This window comes from Dipteris shenzhenensis, chromosome 5, assembly GCF_047967505.1.
Source record: "Dipteris shenzhenensis isolate YYH24624 ecotype China chromosome 5, Dip_SZ_1.0, whole genome shotgun sequence".
NCBI lineage: Eukaryota > Viridiplantae > Streptophyta > Polypodiopsida > Gleicheniales > Dipteridaceae > Dipteris > Dipteris shenzhenensis.
In genome coordinates, this window is record NC_141600.1 from 58,757,501 (window position 1) to 58,781,563 (window position 24,063).

Below are 24,063 nucleotides of genomic sequence, written 5' to 3' on the forward strand. Positions count from 1 at the left end.
TAGTGGACAATAATACACTTTCTTTCTTTCTTTCTTTCTCACCCGCTCAGCCCCTCTCTCTCTCTCTCTCTCTCTCTCTCTCTCTCTCTCTCTCTCTCTCTCTCTCTCCCTCGTCTGTACCTGCCCCGTCCCCTCTCTCCCATCCGTACCTGCTCTTGTCCCCTCTCTCCCGTCCCGTTCGTACCTGCTCCCCCGTCCGTACCTGCCCCCATCCGTACCCTCCCGTCTGTACCTGCTCCTGCTCCTACTCCCACTCCCGTCCATACCCGTACGCCCGTACCTCTTGCTCCCGTTCCGCTTCTGCTCCTTGCTCCCCTAGCTGGTTGTAGCAAGCTCTTGAATTAGGAACCCCTAGCTGGGCTGAACCCCCAACCCAACTAGGGGGTTAGCTCACAGCCAGGGGGTAACAGGAGATATGGCCAGCAAAGCATGGCCCAGCCTACCTTCCTCCTCTTCAAAACCCCTTCCACTCCAGCAGCCTCCAGTAACAAAGCCAGATACTCCACAGTGGCAACCAGGACGCCTTCCCCGTATGCACATATCTATGAATGAGGTGGTCTTTTTGACCGACCAATTCTTGGATATCATGAACAAATTTACTTCCTACAAGATCAAGTGAGAGAGCTGAGGATGCAGCTAACGGATGCCATAGCTAGAATTCAAGTCTTGGAAGGACCTGGTAAGAAGGAAGTCATTGACGATATTATAAAGTCATGCAATGCTTCCCCCCCTACCTCCCAACTAGTCTCTGCAGTCAAGAATCTAGTTCATACTGAAATGCAGACAGCCAAGCAAGAAGTGACTGTGGAGTTTGATGCAAAGGTCAACAAAGCTGATATTCAGGAAGAGATTAAATAACATGCAACTGCTTCCAGATGGATGGTATAAAGAAGATGAATCTTTTAGTAATACCTTAGCACATGTCCAAACAGCCACGCCTACTATTGACTGGACAGCAGATGCCGATGACAATCCTGACAACCCAGATGATGATGGTGAAGCTCAAGCAATTCATATCGATCAACGTAATGGCCATGCTATCATCACGTTCAACTCACGAGACATACGTATAAAAGTTCTGTGACAATCTCACAAGCTGAAAGGGACGAAGATATGGATAGCCGAGGAACTCACCAAGGCTCAACTGAAGGATTCCTAGTGAAGGTTGTTCGACATGGCAAAGTCCCAGAATGAGCACTTTCCAAGGCCCATTTTCATCTGCCCTAGTGCAAACAAAAATGAACCTGTGAAATTGCCTTCAATAATGCCCTAATAACCCTTTCTTGAATAGTTGGACATGGCAAAGTCTTGAGATGGGAAGTTTCCAAGGCCTGTTTTCATCTACGTGTGGGACTTCTAAAAATGAGCTTCTAAATGTGCCTTCAAGAATGACCGAATGCCCCTTTCTTGTCCTAATGAACGTTGTTGGACATGGAAAGTTCTAGAGATGGGCACTTTCCAAGGCCCACTTTCATCTGCATTCTTGAAGAGAGCAGGCATGATGTAACCCAGCTCCTATCAAACATTGTTGGACATGGAAAAGTGTAGAGATGGGCCTTGGAAAATGCCTGGTGTTTCCACAGAGGGTGCATGGGACAGCTCAGGCTCCTAGTGCACAATTTCTTGTGGGTGGGATCGCATGGTACGAGGAACACTAGAGTCATAGTTGCTTGGCAGACGGTGATTGAAACCGGCCTTCAACGAGTTAAAGAGCAGTAGAGCTAACAAATAACCAACCAACACTACTACATCAACAATTCAGCAAATATACAACTGGCAGATTGGGAGCTAGAGTGACCCTACACCAAAATAAAGACACAGATTGGCCCCAAACCTTGGCGCCCCTTTCAGTATTTCTTTACTAAATGGAGAGACCTGCAAACAGATACACAGTGAGTCCAAACTCATTTGCATTCAATGCATTTCCCACTCTCAGTAGGCATCAGAGTCCCAAGTATTAACCTTGCTGGGCCCTGCTCTCACACTCCAATAGCAATAGGCATCCATCTCAGTGCAAACACCTGCATAAAACTTGGAGTTGTTGTTACCAGCTCAAACGGGGTCACACAACTCCCCAGACTGCCATAGGTGTCTACTATTTCACTAAAATACCCAAGCAATGGGTGAGAGCATAGCTAGTCTGCCTGCAACCTCAAGAGCATGAGCTAGAACTGCAAGCATCCACTGTGGACTACTCTGCCAACTAAGCTTCCCCAAACAAATCTCACAAAAAAGGCACAAACTTTGAGTGAGCAACCAACCACTCTTTGGCATCAAGGGCATTACACAGCCCGCTAGGCATCCATAACCAATGCATGTTCTCTGTTGAGAATGGCTCCCATCAAACATGTGAAACAGGCATCCATTTCTATTTCAGATGGCTTGTACTCAACCTAGGATTGTTCCTAGCAACCAATACTTGATCACACAATCCCTTGCAATTGCCTCAAGTGCCCTCTCAACCACCTGCTCCCTCTAAGTAAGGATAGAAGCATAAACTTCCAGCTAGCATCCATGGAAGCATGGACAAGGAGAAGGCCTATCCACTAGGTATTCTCCTATACAAGGTAAAAATCAAAGTGACTGGCCAGCTCTTCTGAAATCAGCTCACAAAACAGGTCGAGATTTCCCTGTGTGTCCATCTTGCTGTCCAAAGTAATCTTGCAGCTAATTAGTATAGCTATTTTTTACCAGTCCCGCTCCAACAGCTACTATGTAGTTCTGAGCTGGAGCCTTGTGTTCAGCCAGGGCCCTGTCTCCAAAGTAAGCCCTCAAAACAGTGTTTGATTGGAATAGACGGTGATATCAGCCTGTGCCCCTTTTTCTCTTACACCGCCTGGATTGGGCGGTGATTGCAATTGGAGGCGGCAGCCTAGTCCCCCTTGCGAGAGCGTCATTTGTTGGAGCAGCAGGTTCACTTCGAGGTGAGTACCCGCTTTGATCACATTTGTGGATTAGCCTTAGGCCCCCGAAGATCTCTTACTTCTTCTGGATGGTGGCCCACAACAGCCTGCCTATTGGCCCGTGGTCAGAGCAGATGCGGGTGGATGATAGATGCCTTCATTGTGTAGACAGTGTCCTGGAGACGATCCTGCATTGGGGACAGCCCATAGGATACGGTTTGGAGCTCTCTTGATTGTGACCAGCATGCAGATGATGTAGTGAGACTTCACTTAAAGGATAGTTGCATGGCTAATAGGGGGAGGACACCATTTTCTCCACTGACCTAACCTCCCCAGCCTACAAGATTTAGGGCCAACACATTCTCAAGATAGAGGCATGCGATGCGATTCCTCCTGCTCGCCTACGCCCTTCACTTTCACCAAAGGACAGTGTCCAGCATCACTGCTTGGAACATCTGGGTTGCCCAATGTAGATTTGTGATGGGAGGCATTAGGCTCCCCGACAGCCACCCTGGTCGCACCATCTAGCTGGATATCATCTACACCCTGCGCTCCAAATGGGAGCGTGAGACTCCAAGTTCTAGAGCGACTGCCAAAGGGCGGGATGGCATTTCTAAGTCATCAGCGTGCGACGTATTTGCTGGTTGTATACACCTCCCCCTTGTGCCCCTGTTCTAGGGAACCCCTAGGCCGTGAGCTCGTTCTCCAGAAACATGCTGCTTTTTCTAATAGCCAGTGTGCTCTTTCTCTTTTCCCCTATGATAGCTCCCTGTCGATTGCTGATTTGTATGGTTGAAACTAGCAGTAGATCTCAGACATGTTCTCAAGACACCAAGACTTGCAACGGGACCCCAATCAGGCCCACACAAAGCTCAAACTACTCATGACCAACATCTGATTTATGATACATCCTAGGACATGACATGAAACATGGAGTCTTTCTTGTAGTTCACAGGATCAATAAGTTGTTTTTTGTTTGGACGTATGATAGACACCTCTAGTTCCCCTTACACAATGTGTACTCTCATTTCTTGTTCAAAGGATTTTTTCGCCTTCCGCAAACAAGATGGATAATCACACTCAAATGGACCTTTTGACTATATTTGGCCCTACCATCCTGACAAAACACTCGTTGGCACTCCATTTCCACTATAAGCAATCCAATTCCTCATTCTAGTAGTTTGATAGGCTCGGCCTACCTTTCTTGCTTCTCTCTACCTTTTGTAGTTGTGCAAGCAAAACAATGAGGCCAGAGAGAATAGATATATATGATGCTACAAGAAACTCTCTTCCCCTCAAAACTGCAAGTTTTCCGCTGGTTAGAGAACTTACCCATATGCAGGGCAAGTGACGCATCCCTAAATTCCATGTTGGTAAAAAATGTGTCAAGTCCTCCTCATAGGAGTCAAAACTATCTCTCAAACCGTCAATCTAGCTCTATCTCAACCAGGGATATCCTTGTGAACTGCGAGAAGGGAGACATAATAATCCATAGCTATCTGCATGACTCTTTGTGGATCTAACGGCATAGTACCATCAAAGTCAAGCAATTGGCTAACACTTTCCTTGCCATGTCGAGGGCCGAAGGCAGAGAAAAGTTGTTGACTGACTCCCCCCCCATCCTTGAAAGGATGTATTTTGTTTTTTGAAATTCCTTCTTTGGAGCTGAATTTTGGATAAGGGCATTTTAAAGGTTTGGTTTATGAGAAAAGAAGCTCAGACTAAAGAAAGGCTAAACGACCTAAGAAAGAGCAAAAATGTAGAGTCTTCTCATCTGACCACATGTGCACCCCTTAAGGTATGACTTCATAAGAAGCTACGACAAAGACACATGCAGACAAAACAAGAAGGCCATAGAGTTGGACCTATTGGAAGCTCATTTAGAAACTCTTTTAGCTGTAAATAACTCCATCATGTTGAAGTCACCCCCAATGATCCATGAGTGCACCACCAAAATACATGAAAGTAACTCTTTCCATAACAAAATAGGCTCTCCTCTGTCGTTAGGCGCAAAAGTTTTTAAATCCAATAATATGCCCATCAAGCAATAGAATAATCCACGTGCTCTTAAAAGGATGATAATTCCATGAGGGAGAATAGAAGGTAAAACAAAAATGCATGGCCCTCCAACCATAGCAGACCAAAAAGTGCAACCAAAAAAAAAGTTTGCTTAATTTATTGCAAACTACATCATCCAGTTTATGCTTCTATAGTTATCAATGGTCCCACATGAAACACTTGCATGTAGCTGATTACGGATCAGCTATAGACCACCTGAAAGAGACCTCTCCCAAAGTCAAACATCCAAGAGTGTGTGGAGAGATTAGGGCTGCAAGAAACCAGTCTATAGTTTGGCTTCTAGAGGGGTGAGATCCATAAATGCATGCAAAAAGAGTGGTAGCACCTCTTCATATCAGCATCTTTCTTGAGCTTCTGCAGCTCATCTCCACAAAATAAGAATTTACCCACAGCTGGCAAGTTTATTAAGGTAGGATTGGCTGAAGACAGCCATTTTTCTAATCAATGTGTGGAAGGGTGGGCAGGCCGAAGGGAAGAGACAGGAAGCATCAGGTGGTGGGGACGAGCAGCAGCGTCCAGACTTTTGTTTTAACCACCTTTTAGGCTTCTTAATCTGGACCTGGTAACACTTGAAATTTTAAGTACACCTTTGGAAAGATCATCCCCACTCAAAGTGATTCTAGTAAAAATTAAAAAACGCAAATTGAAAGCCTTGCAATTATCTCTAGTGAGGTAAGAATGAGCTTGAAATATGCTAAATGATACCCTACATTTTACAATATCAAAATGGCTTAAAGACGCCTTTAATAACTACTAAATTTGAATGGTGAAATAAAAAATTTCCATGATATCAAAACTTGAGAAATGATGAAACCTACGCTAAAATAAGGAAGACTCAATACCATGCATCCAGAGATATGCTGTATAATTTGAAAAAACCTGCTGCTGCCTCAGTTGTTTCTGATGAGTATATGCCCTTCACGCCTGAAAAGTTCAAATTTTTAGGTGATAAAAAACAGTATCATAAGACCAAATGCACATGATAATAAATAAGATTGCAAAATAAGCCATCACAAATAATGATAAGGAAAGAAAGACATGAGCATTAAAACGAATTTGTCAACCAGATAGATCTCACCATCAATTGAGATGTGGCAGATCGTTGACTATAGTTTGTTTTGCAAAGAAAGAAAAAAGCTTTTTACAGCATCCTTCTTGCATAGGACCATAGAGTACAACATCAACTCTAAGATCAACATTAAATATAAAACACAAGCCAATAGCCATCGTAAGTAATGATGCTTGATACAAGGGAGATGTCATAGCTCCCTTGACAAAATGGTGCCCAAACAGTACGACCCTCTCTTAAGATAGAAATGTTAACTATAAACCAATTTTTATAAGCAGCAACAGCACAAGTTGACATCTGAAAGTTTTCACCAAATCATATGCCTAATTCTTGTGTAGAGCTCAAACTTGTATAGTTTTCCCTAGTATCCTACTTTCACATCATAATTCATGATACATCTTGTTAGTACTAAAAATAATCCCTGGGAACATACATATCAAATTATCCTAAGGTCAGAGAGTAGTTATAATTATGTGATGAAGAGCCACTGGTTCAAGGTGTGTCTCTTAGATTCTTGTACACATGGTTGTATAAGTCTTTTCTTTCGATTTGATGGATCTAAATCTGTACGCAGAAGTTCTGTGGATTTTGTAATCATTCCAAATCAGCACATTTCTGTAAAACAGTAGCAATGTTTATAAATAAGATTTATCTATTCGTGGCATATTTTGTATTACATTGTTACACTTTGCAATGAATATCTGTTCACAATAAATGATTCATAAAGTTTCCATGAAGTTTGATTCCGAAATGTTTGTTCAGAAAATGTATTTTCTCTTTCATTCGGAGAACTTCCATAATTAGCATAGTCTTGTACCCCGTTAACACTTGGCGATCCTGCGAGTTCGAATACCCATCCAATTCCCAATCGATCAAGATATTTATGAAGACCATCCTGGGTCAATGAACGTGATCAACCGCACACAATGACAGATTGGCATCTCATTTTGCGGACGTGAGATCCGATGAAGTTTAACTAGAGAAATCCTGTCATAGGAATACCGGCATTATCCAAGAAGGATCAGATGTAGTTCAGCTCAGCGATTCACTTTTCGGTAAGGCATAATGTTGTCGATCAAGAGCCAGCTTCCGAGTCTCGTGATACCGTCACCCTAGTCCAAAGTTTCAAAAAAAGGCTGTCGGAAACTGACGATGGTTCGTATCTTATTTGTTCAGAGTCAACACAGAGAAGCCATGCTGGTATGGACAATCACATACCGCTTCCCGTATGTGAAAAGAATATGATGGGCAGGGTTTTGATTATATTATACAAGATATCAATCTTAACTTAGGCACGAGCTACTTCAGCAGCAACGAAGTCCTCCAGCGATCGTAGTAGATGTAGACGAGTCAGCACACTCACATCCCTACAGGTCTCCACTTGGTCCTGAGACCCAATACCAGTCAGGTCCCTTGCCCTCTCCTACTCCCACTCCTACTCCTCGCTCCGAAAGCACTCGCATAAACACCACTCGCTCTAACTTTGCCACTACCATGAGTCCTCCTTACCCAATCGAGGACCTCTCCTATCAAATCACGGCTGCCGGAGAGATAATAAAAGATAGAAAGGGCAAAGCAGTGATGGCCACCATGAGGCGGTTGATGAGCCACCACTTCAAGAGCGGCATTGCTACCGATTGGCGGTATCAAGATGACCAAAGAAGCAGGCGGTCATCGATGAATTAAAAGAAAAATACCCTAACCCACCAAATTGGGAGTTTAATGAGAATTCAATCTGATGAGCCACCGAATGTCAATGAAGGAATATGGACAGTTACCTCAGATGTCTAGTTGTAAGATTATCAACATTTCACATCCATCATCAAAACAGCTGCATTGGTCAAATGGCACACCAATCGTCATATGGAGTTGCAAACAGGAAGTTCATGATCCATCCAATACAGTACCAATCGTCGTCTCCAGTTGAAAACAGGAAGTTCCAGATCCGTATACTGAGCGAGCTTGCGGTACAAGAAGAGAAATAGAGAGTACCAAAGACATCATCGGATGAAGCAGAAACAGTGCTAGAAACGACATCAAAAGCAAAACCTAGGAGTCAGAATCACCATATGAAGAAGAACAGGATGAATAACAACAGCAGCAACTAGTAACTCCATCTGCAAGCCCACAACAATAGCAACAACCAATAATTCGATCAACGGTCCAACAACCATGGCCACCCCGAACAATGCCAATCACTCCTCGAGCCAGAGGGGCCAATCCCAATGCAGCTAGTCTGAAATGTAAGTTTGCAGAATTCAAGGGTAAGAAAAAAGAAGACTCTGATAGCCATGTAGCATAGTTTGAAATGTGTTGGAAAGTGAGAGGTTTCGATATCATGTTTGCAGATGCCGAGAAGAAACAATAGTTCGCACGAACACTGGGGGGGGGAAAGGCTACGACCTGGTTCAGCCTATATGGTGTTGCACATTTCGTAAATTATGATGCCTTGAAAATAGCATTCCTAGCGCAGTTTCAGAAGGAAAAAAACTGAATGATGTCAAGAAGAAGCTCAGGGAAATGGAGCAAAAAAAGCTAAGGGTGTAAGATTACACACACTAATCTGAATGCAAGTTGGAACCAGTTCAAAGGCTGACCAACAAAATCTTAGTGAAGTACTTCTGTAAGGGACTCAAGAAAAAGATTTGAAGTGCAGTAGGAGGCCTGGATCACCAACAGGCGCGAGAGGATTCAATGCACTGATTGACTCCGTGAAGCAAGCACAAAGGAGAGTTGGTTCTCCAATAAGAAGACCAAAAGGGACGATTCGAACTCGAACAATGATTCTGACTCCAATAAAGAAGATTTTGATTCAAAGTCCGAGAAAGACTAGGATCCAGAGAAACTCACCCTCTAGAAACACAACATAGAGTAAAGGGGAGTTGGATAAAATTGTGGACAGTCTAGACAAGACAAAGGAAGTTAGAAGCCGACCTATTAAATCTTCTCGAAAAATCACAGTATGGATGTATGTTATTATAATCCGACTGCATGTTTAAAACCACCACTTGCTTTGGCGCCAAATCTAACTCCGCACTAAGCAAGAAGATGTATGGAATCAGCATCTAGCTCATAATCAAGAGGCAGTTGAGAAGTGCACGTACTTTTTTTTTGCGCAAAAAGTAGTGCTAGTTATATTGCTTGAAAACGAGAGTACAAGAGGGCCTAAAGGCCAGCGGGCTGCAATCGCAAAACGGATACAGCCCGGGTAACAAAATACTAATTACAAGCCTCTCAGGGCATAATCATCGGAGTGTGGACAAACAGCCACGGTGGGGGGGAGTAATGCCACTGAAGACTTTGAGCAGAGTGCTGGAAGAACAGCTCTCGATGGTCCCAGTCGCAAAGGAAGCGCCGTCTCTTCTCCTTCCCTACCCAGAACTCCCCCTGAATCTGATCCCACTGACCCTTGAGCGTGTGAATGATCGTGCTCCAAATGTCTGCTAGGGTCTGGGTAGCGGAAGAAGCCTGATCTCCTAAGGTCTGTGCGCATCTGGAAGTCCAGATATGCCAGCCTGCAATACTCCCTATGATCTCCCAAACTGGGTGCCGAGTCATCGCTCCTGCATCTGTCTCTGTCAGATGCCAAGGGAAGTTGTCCATGTATGCCCAGGTGGCCTGCGTGATGAAGAAAACTGGATCCTGCCTAGAGAACTCATAAGCCAAGTGATGTCCCATCTCGGTGCTGCACCAGCAAACGGCTCCCCGAGTGACCGGTCCTAGCTCGGGTGTAGCCCTTGCTAAGATCCCCATGACTCCCTTCCACACTGTTTGAACATGCGAACAGCTCCAAAGGCAGTGCTTCAGGGACTCATCCTCTGTCTTCCAGAATGTGCGAATAAAGACCAGAGATATCCGTTGGGCATACCAACTATGTGCCTGTGTGGGTAGCCCGCGTTGGAGAGCCCCAAGAGCACGCCTACCAGTACGCGCACTGTAAGAGAAGAAGGGGGTAGGGTTCTCTGAGAAGTGCACGTACTGCACAGTACTAGGACACCAACAAGGACCAGACTACCCATTATGGTGTAAGCACCAACAAGAACAGGCAATCTTGAGTGCGCTATCATACTTGTGGTCGGGGGCAGAGACCTGCCAACAATCACCACATGTGAACGCCATGATTATTCAAGAATTGCCACCCACAACTAGTAAGAAGTATGTGGTCAAAAAGAAGGATATCAAAGTAGACTTGCAAGTGAGATGCAATTGTTCAGGATGCATGCAGATAAAGGAGGTGAAGGAGAGTCCGGGAAACATGGACGTCCTTGCAGTTACTCAATCTAAAGGGCAAGTTAATGAACCGCTCTATGAGAAGCGCGTTCCAGAAGAAAATCTGGTCCAAGGGTAGGATCAAAAACAAGTCTGAACTAGAGTGCTCAAAGAGATTCATAAGATTCAAGGATTGGAAGAGCCCAGTTCAGTCTGGCAATCCTAAATGGTGGAAAAAATCTAATATGAGGAGTCCAAGATACAAAAGCCAAAGGTCGAATTTAGAAATCTAATTTGAAGAGGGTCTGAGGTATGAAACGCAAAAGCAATCCCACGGAAATTTTTCAGCCGATCTATTCAAAGCATTGAAGCAAACGCAGATCCAGATCACGTTGGACCAATTATTGTGCATGGTACCAGGTTTCCAAAAGCAGTTAGCAAAGAAAGTTTGATCAGATCATGATCAAATGCATGTAGGCAAAGCTCTGGTCTATCAAGTAGAACTCAAAGACGTTGATTACAAGATGCCACCCTTAAAAGTGCAATTTCAGGGCCTAGAGGTACCCAGAGCACTGTTGGATCGGGCACCAGGTGTAAATATACCGCCACAGTTTATGTATAAATGGTTAGGTCTGTCCAGATTGAACCCAACACCATTTCAAGTTAAGAAGGCGGATCAGAGAAGAGTCCAACCATTAGGCATTGTACAGAGCCAGCAGATTGCCATAGAAAAAATAGTATTCTGTGTGAACTTTGTTGTCTTAAAAATGGAAAAAGGTGATATGCCATACCCCATGCTTCTTGGAAGGCCGTACTTCAAAGTGGCTCGGGTGAACAGGATTGGGGAGCATCAAAAATTATTGTTCGCAGTGGAAAGAAGAAACTCTGAGAGTTGCAGCTGGTACGCATTTCTCCATTCTGTAACCTCCCAACGATCCCTACAATACTTTTGCTATAAAATGAAGATATCATTACTATCATTTGTACTTTGTCCCGAGAAAGTAAAGCAACAAACCAAGGTCAACGATCTAAAACTATTTCTTCAAGAGTGAGTAGATTTCTTCATCCGTTTCCTCGTGGTGATATATTAGAAGTAGATCATTGGCATAAGAATGAGCAGAGCTATCCTTCCTCTTCCCAAAAGAAATATAGGTTGGCGTACGAAGGCCTTCTATACAACCCGATCCATCTAAACTACTCATCAATGAATTTTACCATGCCCTTGGCCTGTAGGGTGCAAGACCAAAGCTCAAGGAGAAATACATCATGCAAAGAAATTTTAAAAAACATTCTAATAGGGCAAAATCAAGCTCCTGTAAAAACGCTAGAAAAAATCCAAGGATGAGGCTCAAAGTGCCACCGTGCCACGAACTCTAAGAAGAACGGGGAGCCTCTCCACTCCCTGAGGAAGACAGTTATCTTGGCAGATACCACCCGGGGAGACCCCTGCATGCTCCCTCAAATAGCCACCAAGGTGTCACACTTATTGCAGTCCGCTAACACCACCACATGCAGCTTCTCCTTATGGCTACGTAGGAGGAGACAGGGCGTCGCTCTTCTCTCGTTGCCTGCCCCTCCAAATATTGGCCAAAGTGTCGATCTGAATATCATCTAACGCCTCTGTGCATCTGGATCTCCAAATATGCCATGCTGATATGCTCACTAGAATCGCCCATGACGTATCCACAGACACGTGCATGCCTGTAAGGAGAGCCAAGGACATTGTCTAGAGAACATGACTTAACATAATGTTCTCGAACCTAAAGAGCCCAAGAAGAGTCATGTCTCTCATAGAACACCTGAGGCCTGAAAGAGAGAGCCAAGCTACCGAGCCCCAGGTCATGAAGAAGAGAAAGGGCATAAAGTTGCCTAATAACCTAGCAATCCCCTTCCAGATGACCGATGCATGTCTGTAGTCCCATAAGCAATGCTAAATAGTCTCCTCAGCATAAGGCAATGAGTGATAGCATAATCTTCTTCGCACCTGGATCTCCACTAGTTCATTGCAATCACCATTAATAGAAAGCCAAAAGAAACGAGTGATTTTTCTATTCGTGATGCATTTCCAGAGTCTCTTTCTGAAAGTCATCAAAAATCTAAAAATTATCCCAATGAGGAGCTCTAGTGGGTTGCTAGCTTGCAATCTCCATTAATAGAAAGCCAAAAGAAACGAGTGATTTTTCTATTCGTGATGCATTTCCAGAGTCTCTTTCTGAAAGTCATCAAAAATCTAAAAATTATCCCAATGAGGAGCTCTAGTGGGTTGCTAGCCTCTACGGCTGAGCTGAAACTCATGGCATAACTAATAGTCGAGGCTCTTCTCTCAATGCCCCGCATCAATCCATTCCCACTCCTCGGGGTCATGGCATATACCTTATGGGGACACCTCCATAGAGCCAAGGCCTTCATTAACCCAAGGGAATGTGATGAGGGTTAGGGTCTAGATACCATCCTGAAGCCCAAAAAATGCTCTAGATGACCTACAACCTTGAGAAGCTGAAAAGGAAGATGCCTAAGGATCCTTACCAAAGACCTAACAACCTATCCCCATAACAAACATCAAATATCAAGGCATCCCTGTTTGATCACCGTAATCCCATGACCTGAAGTGGGATCCCTGTTCTCGTAAATGCCCCTAGCCAAGTAGACTGAAAGCAAGGCTTGCACCTGCATGAACCCAATCCAGGGGTATGGCTGCATCAATCTGTTGAATTCTCCTTTCATTTCCTCTGAGGTGACTTACTAATTGGAGTTTATGATAATCTGGAAGGGTTTTGAAAACCTTCCACAACCCAATAGAGGAGGCAGGACCTCATTTACATTGGCATACTTGATTGAGTATGTTAGAGGTATACAAATTAAGACAATGAATATTTCTTCACCATTGTTTCACATAAGCAGGCACAATTTAAACAGTTTCACACAAGATTGTCCTAAAAACCAAAATATTTTTAAGCTTCACTAGAGCAAACATAGGTCCAAATAAGCGATGAATACATACCAAAATCTTTATGTTGTATTGGATCATTGAGTGCGGAAAGAAAGGGCCCCAAAATAAATCTTTTAGGAATCACAAGTGCAAGATCTGATACTTTCATCCAATCAAGTTTCAAAAATGATTGTAGAATAAGTCGCCGCACTGTTAGGTAGTTCATCACAACAGTAATATTAGGCATACGCTTTTAAAAAATCTCCTACATGAAGACACATTTGACAAACAAGCACCCAAGATCATTGATAATACAATCTATTTAGATAAGCTACCTTGTGGATTGTCATGATCAAATCCTCGCTGCCATAGCACACTAGCCCACCTAATGTTGACATCCATAACTTGTAGGTTGCAAATACGATTTGGCCACTCTGCTGCTTTTTGGACCTCGCGATCTTCCTCGTACAAAATAGGAAGCAGCACCTTTATCTAGAACACAAGACACATGCAACAAAGGATGATATTGTGCAGCATAATAAGGCCAATACAAGGAGAAAAGTAATTATCATTGTGGAAATTGTTTGTGGAAAATAAATAGTAGTCCTAAGAAGCTTCAAAGCTGAATTGTGGAGATTCTAAATTCTGTTGAACTCTTTGCATATGAAAAGAGGCATAGTTATAAATCATAAAAGCTTACCAATCAAAATAGACTAGGAGAGGCACATTATTTCACCAAATATGTCCCCCCTTCGAATGAAAAGTGGAAAATCCCTATTAAATAGTCTTCCCCCCTCTTGTCATGAAAATCAATATAAGTTAAAAGTCAGCTAATTAATCGATTAACCTAAGTTTTAAAGGGGCCCCCAAAAAATGAAAAGTAAAGCTATAGCCTCCCAACAAAAATTAATCATGTGCCCTCTCTCCGCCCTTCCTACTTGTCCCTCGCCCCCTCCACCTCCTACTCCCTCTCTCCCTCCACCTCTCTCCCTCCCTCCCTCTCTCCCTACTCCTCACCTCCCTCTTCCTCGCCACGCCTCATGTATAGTCCAGCTAGAACTCATGTATAGATCGATGATTATCTGAAGTGCTCTCTAAATTGATTGTGTTCACATGCATTGAATTGAGATTGTGGATTTCATATCCTGGTTGGATCTCATAATATGTGGGGCATCGAAGCTATACTGAAAGGGTTCCGAATACCATGATTATCTGAAGTGCTCTCTAAATTGATTGTGTTCACATGCATTGAATTGAGATTGTGGATTTCATATCCTGGTTGGATCTCATAATATGTGGGGCATCGAAGCTATACTGAAAGGGTTCTGAATACCATGATTGGCGAACCATCTGGATACCCGTGCATACCACTATCTACTAGTCTCCACAGTAGACCAACAAGTCTATGGGACAGCAAAAAAGTGAGAGGTGGGATGTGTTGGTACACCAGTGGTTGGATGAACCCATTCGCACTGAAGATGGAGGAAATTATCTTTATAGAAGGCCATTTAGGTGGCACATGGGTGTTGTAGGGATACCCATGGTTGTTGGAAGTATACCTTTCATAGGTTCACTTTGATGACCTGATGGATCCCTTGATGTATTAGACATAAGGAAGGGGCCTCTAAGGAATACTTGTATTGAAGGAGATGGTCAATGGATATGTTGTGAAAGTGAAACCATTTGGTGAGGTGCATGCACGAGTATTGCTCATCTCCATCAGCTGTGAGCTGTGTGGAGAATGAGAGAGCCCTCGCAAATGGTTGAAGCTAGCAATCCACCTTGCACTAGGTGGAAGCTTCAAGGTATATGCTTAAGGATTCATAAAGAGAATTAAAACCACAATGTATAATTTTTGGATTGGTGTGGGTTTAAAAAATGTTGGCCACTCCCAAGCACTTGTAGGTATTGAAGAACTAGAAGATACCTAGGGATCCACAAGCACCAAGGAACAAGGAGTTTGGAAATCATGCCTAAGGAGAACACAAACATTTTTATAGTAGAGATTGAGCGACCATGTTCTTCTTCTACAACTGCTACTATTTGCATACATGACTTCATAGATGAGTCATAGTCACATCTAGTTTTCACTAGTGCTTGGATCATGACTCAAATTGCATATCCTTTGTTTTTGTAACCTGATCATGATTAATTGATGACTAGTTCAAAGTCTAACTTGATGTTCATGAATCATAACATAGGGATGATTTATTTCTAGTAACCAATGTTCATCTAAAATAAATATGCAATGCACATGTGCGTGCAAACACACATACATATATATGTATGTATGTATATATGTATGCACGCATGTGCACGCACACACATGCACGTGTGCTTGCAGAGCGTTATGGTAAATGTTAAAAGAAAACGTGATTTTTTAAAAAGACTCACTCTATACTTCCAAGTAGGCTCAACATGGTGTGGTCATGTTGGGATTATAATAGGTGAGTACAGTTTCTTCTAGAATCAATAACTCTCAGCATGGGCGTGGTGATGTTGGGATTATGTTAGATCAGAAGTTGTCTTCTTAATGGGCTTAGTTTCTTCTAAAATCTAGAACTCTCATTCTAGAACTCTGATGAGCATGATACATTCTTGTATTTTCGCTTAGAAAAATGCCATGAAAAAAAACTAATTCAGTCTAGAAGTTGAAATCCACATTTATTCACATTAATCCATGTTAAGCTAAGTGCAATACTTGCCATCTGTCTCACTTCCCATCTCTGGTACATCCAAGTACGGCACTCCTTTGTGCATTGTTTACAAATCCTGCTATTGTAGATCTCTCTCTAAAACAACCATGTGTCTCACTGAAGGCTACTCCGTGTTGAGATCTCCTGCTTCCTCCTATGCACTCACATGGGCTCTCCTACAAGATGTAGGTCTGCACCATGTAGTGCTCTTGTAGACTGAGGAATGCCTCTATATGGACTGCAGGATGAACTGAGTTCTGCCCCCCCCCCGCCCCCCCCGGGAGTCCTTTTAGGGCAGAAGGTCCTTTCCTATTTGGCCCGACTGGCCCTGGTCTGTAGCCGACCAGACAGGTCGACTCAGACCTAATTAGGGCCAACTAAATCCTACTACCGACCAGCCTTAGTCAGCTGTACAACCGTATAGCTGCCAACCTGGCAGCTGCATTGGCCGACCTGATCCTCTTCTTGGCCTATATAAGGCCTTCTCTGCAGGCGCCTTTTCATGTGTTTCTCCCAGTCTTGCCCATCACATCAGCCTATGGCTGGGCATATTTGAGCCCCACAGCCACCCCTAATTCAGGCATATTGTCAAGCCTATGTGCTAACCATGGTGGCCTACATGGCTGCCCTAAAATCAATACAAGTAGGATATATGAGTGCTGTCCATGTTGCAGCCTGTGATTACTACCCAAAATGGCAGCTCCATACTATTCCCCTACGATTACCATTTGGTACTTTTCTCAAGAATTAAAGTATAGTCTTTATTAGAAATTGACTTCGTTCAAAGAATGTTGACTTTGGTAAACTAAGAATAAGTTTAATTGTTTTATTTTTGCTTCAAATTGGTAAAAGAGAACTGTGGGGACGCCAACAAGGGACTAGGATTATTCCAAGAACTAGGAATGCATGCATTTCGCTAACCTCTAATGGGTTAAAGTGTTGGAGTTTTTTTGTGCAATGTGTAGGACCCAAAAGAGTGCAAAAAAGGACCCAAGATTGGGGAGAAAAGCACAAAAAGCAGGTCCCACAAGGCTCCAAAGCAAGGACAAGGGGGTGCCTCTTTAAAAAGAGGGCCCACAAGACTAAAAAAGCGCCTAAAGCCTCCAATTTAGGAAGAAAAGCCTAAAAGATTGGCTTTATGTAAAAGTAGCTTTTGGAATAGGCCAAGTCTATAAAAGAAAGGCCCCAGGCCTCCTAGATGTATTACTCAGTGCCATGCTCTCTCAAGAACCAGTTGTACAAAGATTATTCTATTGCAATAAAGACCTTCGGGGGAGTCCAGCCCTTATTTCTGGGCCCTAGTGTGGTGTTTTGTCTTCTCTCTCCCATTCCCTGAGTTCTATCTATTGCTGCGAATCAACTCTCTCTCCTCCAAGCTGAATTGTGATTTACTCTAGTCCCAAGATCTTGTAGCATCTGCACGTGTGAGTGCCCAAATATTGCGCGAATTGACTCCAAGCACCCAGAGCTGCTGCCAATTGATTCTAGAGTGCCCAAACCTACTGTGAATTGATTCCAGGGAACCTAGCACTTCTGCGATTTGGTCTAAGAGTGCCCAGGATCCTCTGCAAGCTATTCCGGGAGTAGAACAATATTGTGATTTATTCTAGAAGTTGTTCTGTGTGTTGCAAACTGCTCAAAGGTGTCATAATAGCAGCGATTTTATTGCTATAGTATTTTCAAGTATCCTAAGGTTTGGTTTCAGGTGCCGACGCCCATCACCCTACAAGTGCCAAGATGACACTATCTACACCCACACACATCAAAGTTTCAAGCCCCTTTGTCCTCATTTAGGGGCTCATAGGTGGGGCACTAACCCTGATTTTATTTTATTTTTGCAAAGAAAGGAACCTTCCATTAATGCTTGAAACCCAACTCACTGCCTAGGGAATCTCTGGTACAGGGGCTAACAGCTAGGTGGGGGGACTATACAGCCAGCAAATCTCTCGTGGAGTGAATATGTAGAAAACTCCTATAGGCCAAACCTTGCAGAAACATATGCGCCTCGCGATAGTCGCCCTAGAGCCCAAGGTCCCACGCTCCCAGGTGGATCGCAAGGTGTAGATGATATCCTACTGGATGGCAACCAAGGTAGTCGAGGGTGGAACCGGATGCTCACCCAAATGTTCCACGCCATGATACCGGCTACTACCTCCCACACTCTGTCCTCCGGAGGGGAAGGAGGATTCAGGCTATCAGGAGGGACCGCCTCATGGAACTCTATCCTCTGAATGCTCTGACCCTATATCCCGTAAGCTGGAGAGACCTCATAACCCTGATATTCCAACAGCACACCAGCTCATGAGACGGGCACAGACTTTGCCAGCATATGATAATGTCCTCTTTTTCACTAAAGAGGCTGTGCAGAGTGGACAAACTACACAAAGTGGACAGCAGAGGATCCACCAGTACTGAGACGTGCCAGCTTAGAGACAGGACGTTGAGTCCCACGATCTCACCACATCTGAGGCACCGTCATCACAATAGTTGCACATATCATGAAGACCACAAGTCAAGCTTTCAAAACAGATTCGAGGACGGCAGCTCCATATCTCATATACACTAGGCCTCCCAGAGGGACTTAGCCAGGCCCATGCTGTGCTTGAGTCACTCATGGCTGGATCTTGATGATGTTCTCATAGACCTTCGTAGCATTTGTGTCTTTTCTCCTAGTTATTGTAGAAGGACCATTGGGGGTATCACACTCATGTTCCGCACATTGGGGGGATTGATCCCACGATGTAATATTGATTTGGTCTCATAGGCTTTTTTGCTCTTTTGAACATGTTAACAAAATATATCCCCCCCCCGCGCACCCCAACAATTAAGTGCAAAAGACCTCCTAGAATTTGAAGGCATGTGTGTTTTATTCCGATTACAGTAGCAAGTAAGTTGTAGACAGCTTATGAACAACTTCCTATTTTGCTATTAAGTGTTATTTTCCTAAAAAGAGCATCTAGGGAGTGCTCACTTTTCTCACTATGAGATGCAAGTCAAGCATTTCAAACTCCAATATTTAGTGAGCTTTTGTTGAGATGGTGATGTATTTATATTCAATGCAAAGTTTGCTGCTTGGCAAACCTTTGCTGTTTGCATGAAGGTATGAAGCGTTGTTCTATTGTTCAAGCACCAGCTTCACAATGATCCAGGGCCCAAACTTGAAGAAAAGAAAATTTTACCCTTTGCATAATCAACTTCAAGTCGTTACGCCCATGCATCTACCCTTATGTACAAAATGTCAGCTTCATAAGTTCTTTCTTACTATTCAAATGCACGAGCCATGAGTTATGAATTTTTGCAAGTCCAAAGACTCATTAGGTAGACGATTAAAAGCTACTATAATATCCCTACCAACTTCAGCAGCAACCAACAATGGTAAAGATGATCATCTATGGATACACACATGTGCATGCCAACATATACAAAAAGGTCTTCATACGAAGTTGTGAGCCAAGCATAGACAAAGCAATGGGCTATTTACCCATAGACAGGCAAACGAGGCAACCATGCACAGTGGTGATTCCAACTGTGGGAGTCACCCTCTTTGAGAGGTGCAGCAGGATATGAAGCTAGTTTTGGCCCAACCATACCCAGAAGTCTAGGCTGGTGCCCTTGTTCTCCTGCACCACCCACATTGGCAGGAAATTATAGATAGCAGCCTGTCCAAGGGATGATCTGGCCAATTGCTGTCATCTCCAGAGCTTGGTCACACAGATTTGGACCACTCACCGGCCACGAGAAGATCTCTTACTTCTTCTCACTAGTGGCACATGGAGGCCAACGAATAGGGGGAGATGGCACGTGGCATTGCTACACACCAACGGTTCACAAACAATCCAAATTGAGCTGCCCTGCAAGGGACGTGAGTTGGGATCATCTCATAACCACTGTGCACTCGGCGAGTGATTGCATAAGGGATGGTAGCCTGGCTCACAAGGTAGAGGTAAGGCCCCTCACTCATTCACAGTGGGAAGGAAGTGGTGCGTCACGTGATTCAATAGGTCACTCCAAGCCCCACGCAGCTCCCATTTTGCCTTCCAAAAGACAATGTCTGGGAGAAAGTGGTGATTTTGGCATACCTGGGTTGCAAATGCAGACTTGTCATGGAAGGGCAGCAGACTTGATATGCACCCCAGTCAGAGTTTGGCTAGACACTATTTATATCCTGCACTAGATTTGGGAGCGCGGTAATGATGGGCTCTAGGAAGACTTCTAAGCGACATGCACGTATCTTTTACAACCACGCTCGTTGTATGGCCCCACATTAGCTGTCAGCACTTGCTCTAGGGTTACCTTAGGCAGCGAGCAGGGACCCTTAGAAGCAGGTTGAAAACAGAGGGTCTCCTTTTCTTGTCAGCTCCCTCACCAATAGTGATATTGTATGGAATTACTGAGCACAATATAGGAGGACTTTTATATTAGAAAAGACAACAGTTGTGGGCAACAATCCAAGAATAAACAGAAAAACTAGTCATGATGAGGGCTAGTACTTCACAATGAGTCCACATTCTCTTCTTCCAAGATTGTTTGTATTTTACTATCTCAGGTCAGCAAAGATTGCTTACAGATTTCATCGCATGAGTGGCTTTGGTTCTGCGTCTGTACAAACGACTTTAAGATTTTTCAACTTGAAAACTACAGAACAGTTCTAATAGCTAAGATACTCATACAATACCAGTCATCCTCAGACAATTCAAATTTCACCTGATGATCCCAAGCAGCCTCAACAAGGTGTGTGCCATACTCATCCAGGATTTCATACAAAAGAATGAATGCATCCCAGCACTGCATCTTTTTTCTAGAATCTTTAAATGCCTTTTCGTTGTCCCCCAAATGAAATGATCGTGCTTCATTGTCTGCATATCTGTCACGCTTTGTCAAGGAGCTGATGGGAGTATTCTTGTCTACAGCATTGGAATCCATCAACTCCTGTCCCATTTCCACTGATTTAAGAGCTACTTTAAGGACATGCAGTGCTCGCTTCCTTATAAGTGGGTCTTCATCAACCTGATACAGCCAGAACAACTGACTTGGAAAAGAGAGTTCGCCACAAAAATGGACCATTCATACAAGGGAAAAACAACCCCGCTGAATCAGAAAATTAATAAATATTGCAGCACTACTTTTATCAGTGACTTCACAGCAGAAAGCTTCCAAAGTTTACCAATCCAGCCTTCAGAACATCCCAGAACTCTGTCTCTTGGCAAATATTAAAAGGCTGCATCAGATCACCATTTTCTTGCTCCTCATTGACCAAATGTAGAAGGAAATCGGCAGAGAGTGCTAATGCCAGAAATGCATCCTGCTTTTGTGAAAAACCAAGTGAAACCAAAGACTTTATACTCTGCCAAAGGTCCCTTTTAAAATATTTCCTGGAAATAGGCAAGATGAATTAGACATAGCTGTGCATCATACCTATCACTGTATCATGCAGGAAATTCTCTGGATGCAACAAGGAGAATACTAAAGGGAAATACTGAAATCCAGACTCTAACTTAGAGACTATTGACGTTCACTGAGATGTAGTTCACTGAGATGTATAAAGACAAGCCCAGGATTAGCAAGATAACAGTCATCAATGCTCCATTTCTCACGTAATGCAAAGAGAAGGTCGGGATGATCTTGAGTAAACCCACGATCAGCAAGGCATAGAATACTATAAATGTCAGACGTAGCCTGATGCGAGGATAATTAAAGTTATATTGAAATCAAGATGCATCAGTATCAAGTAAAATTGTAAGACCCTGTCTCGAACTTCTGCCACTTTAACAGAAATTGGCTATTCCCAAGACTAAAAAGCATGAGTACCACCTTGCAGACATGCCCCAATGAAGAGAGGACTTTCAAACCTATATAAAAACCAAAATGCACTTATCAAATCGCCTGGAATTTTGTATGAATGTTTATATTGGTTTAAAAGCATATTCAACCACGGCTTATATTTTCAACCACAGCACGCTTTATCCCCCAATGAAAATGCATTAGTAGTAGGACTCATGTAGAAGTCATAAAAGGTCTTACTTTGAACTTTACCTCGAAGCCTTCAACATGTCTCCCTCTGAAAAATGATTTGGAAGCCCAAATTTCTGCACAACTTTCAACAGAGTTGCCAAAAGGACCTTTATTGCATATTGCCGTACTATATCAGCATTTGTTTTAGAAATAATGGATAGCACTGGACCAAAGAAATCTGAGATGACAAGTTCACAAAAATGTAGTGCTGCATTTGTCTGATAGTCCTCTTTCTTTGACTGCTCCAATCCACTGGCAACAGAGGCTTCTGATAGCAGCACAGCTACCATGTGGCAAAGGACATCAAACTTTAATGGTGACTGCAGACACAACTTTTCTTCACCCAGCAAGCCTAAGCAGTGAGGTTCTTCAGTCTGTGTTTCACTTCTTGGAGAATTCCCTGTACTTTTTTTATCTCTCCAGCCTACAGAATCCAATGACTTCAGTAGAAAAGGAATCAATGTGATCTGTGCATAGTTCCATGCATTCTTGCTGACAAGCATCTCTACAAGCATTTGGATGACCTAGAGACATCAAAAACCAAAGGGAGTTTTACCAAACTAAATCCAAATGTATACCAAAACTGACAAAAATGTCTCAACAAAAATAGAAATCAGTAGCTGACAAACTGTAGTAACTCACTACATTGTGTGAAAGAGATGATGGGACAGCTGAGTCCTGCAACAGGAGAGGCAAACAAACATCCCACATTAACTTTGGTAATTCACCTTCACTGTCTCCTGCAAACAGTGCAATGAAAACTCATAAACAATTCTGTCCATAGTTCAGCAAATATTAAAACGTAAAACTGAGGATCTGGTCCATGTATCAAGATTAAAATATTGCTTGGACTGTCTCAACATTTCTGAATATTAATCTCCAGGCAGGAAATTATGCAATCTTGCAAATTGAGAAGTATGAAAGAAAAGAACAATGAGACCAAGAGGGGAAGGGGAAGGGAAAGAGAGAAAGAAAGAAAGAAAGAAAGTTTATTAAAGTCTTCGGAAGACCGATGGGTCTATGAGACTGAAAATCCTGGTGCAATGAGCTGTTGTAGTGGAGCTACTACATGAGCATCCATACCAATGCAAAATGCAAAATGCAAAATGCAAAAAATGCAAAAATGCAGAATGGCAGTACTAAGTCCTAAGTACAACATAGTCATGTCGATGGTCGACTATATATCAATCTCAGCATCATCATCAATATCATCATCATCCCAGCAACAGCAAGATATCACGATGGATGAGGCAGTGGAGGCATGAAGTCGGCAATAGAGTGCTGTCGGCCACTCTGAGGTGCGGTCCTAGCACGTCTCCTGGTCGTAGCTCTGCGTCTAACCAGGGCTACTGTGACCCCCATCAGTCGGGCTCCGACTCTAAACAAGGAGGGGATGTCTCCAAGTGTGATCTGTGTGTCAACCCTCTATCTGAGCTATCAGGTCACGGGCTCCAGGTCACGGTCATGTCGAGGCCTCGTCTCGTTGGGGTCCATGTGATCTAGTTGAAAGAACTCCATGATAAAGCTCTGAGAGGGATCAACCAAGGAAGAAGTCTGCTCCTGTCTCCGTGCTCGGAGTATCCTCTCACGGTGTCTAAGTGCCTCATGAATGAAACCTGCCAAACACCGCTAGTCTGGGTAGGAGAGGAAACGGGCTAAAATCCCATAACTATCCTTGAAGAGGCAGTGGAAACGTCCTCGGATCTCATAGTACACAAGACACCTGAAGATGAAATGCTCCTCTGTCTCAACCTCCTATATGTCACACAGTGTGCATATGCACCGCTCCCTAGGTAGTCGCTCTGCTCTGCCGCTCTCGATGCGAAGTCTGTGTGAAGAGACCCGGAACTGCCCAAGAGAGATCCTCAACGAGTGGGATAGGTGAATCTGTGTGTATCCTGGTGGGTCAATGAAACCCTCCGCTGTGATATGTAAGAAGTGATCTCTATAGAAGCTAAGCTTCACTGGGAGTTCACTCGGTTCCAACCACATCCGAAAAGTATGTAGCTGTAGTAGATCCTCACGGATAACCTGGTTGACCTCGTGTGATAAGAGGGGAGAGATCGGAGCATCCATGCTACACTGGAAGGGAGGTAGTCTATCCATGTGGAGCCCCAGTCGCTCAAACCATCTCTCTATATGTGCATACCAGCACCTCTGATCTCC

General features: G+C 43.6%; 1 protein-coding gene across 3 annotated transcripts in view; it reads right to left on the bottom strand.

The window, feature by feature from the left end:
- The window catches only part of LOC147902243 (tRNA/rRNA methyltransferase (SpoU) family protein), a 310,036-nt gene that overhangs the window by 250,868 nt on the left and 35,105 nt on the right, over positions 1–24,063 (bottom strand). For 2 of the 3 annotated variants that reach the window (XR_015541008.1, XM_087374814.1), the window contains exons 3-9: positions 22,540–22,637; positions 21,919–22,421; positions 21,050–21,257; positions 20,590–20,892; positions 13,525–13,681; positions 13,262–13,399; positions 5,825–5,906 (exon numbers count right to left, since the gene is read on the bottom strand). Coding sequence is in view for 1 of the 3 variants with exons in the window: in XM_087374814.1 (XP_087230940.1) it covers positions 5,825–5,906; positions 13,262–13,399; positions 13,525–13,681; positions 20,590–20,892; positions 21,050–21,257; positions 21,919–22,421; positions 22,540–22,637 (1,489 nt within the window). In the remaining 2 variants the exon portion in view is untranslated. The remainder of the gene's footprint in view (positions 1–5,824; positions 5,907–13,261; positions 13,400–13,524; positions 13,682–20,589; positions 20,893–21,049; positions 21,258–21,918; positions 22,422–22,539; positions 22,638–24,063) is intronic. The other variant, XR_015541009.1, reaches the window with a different exon arrangement.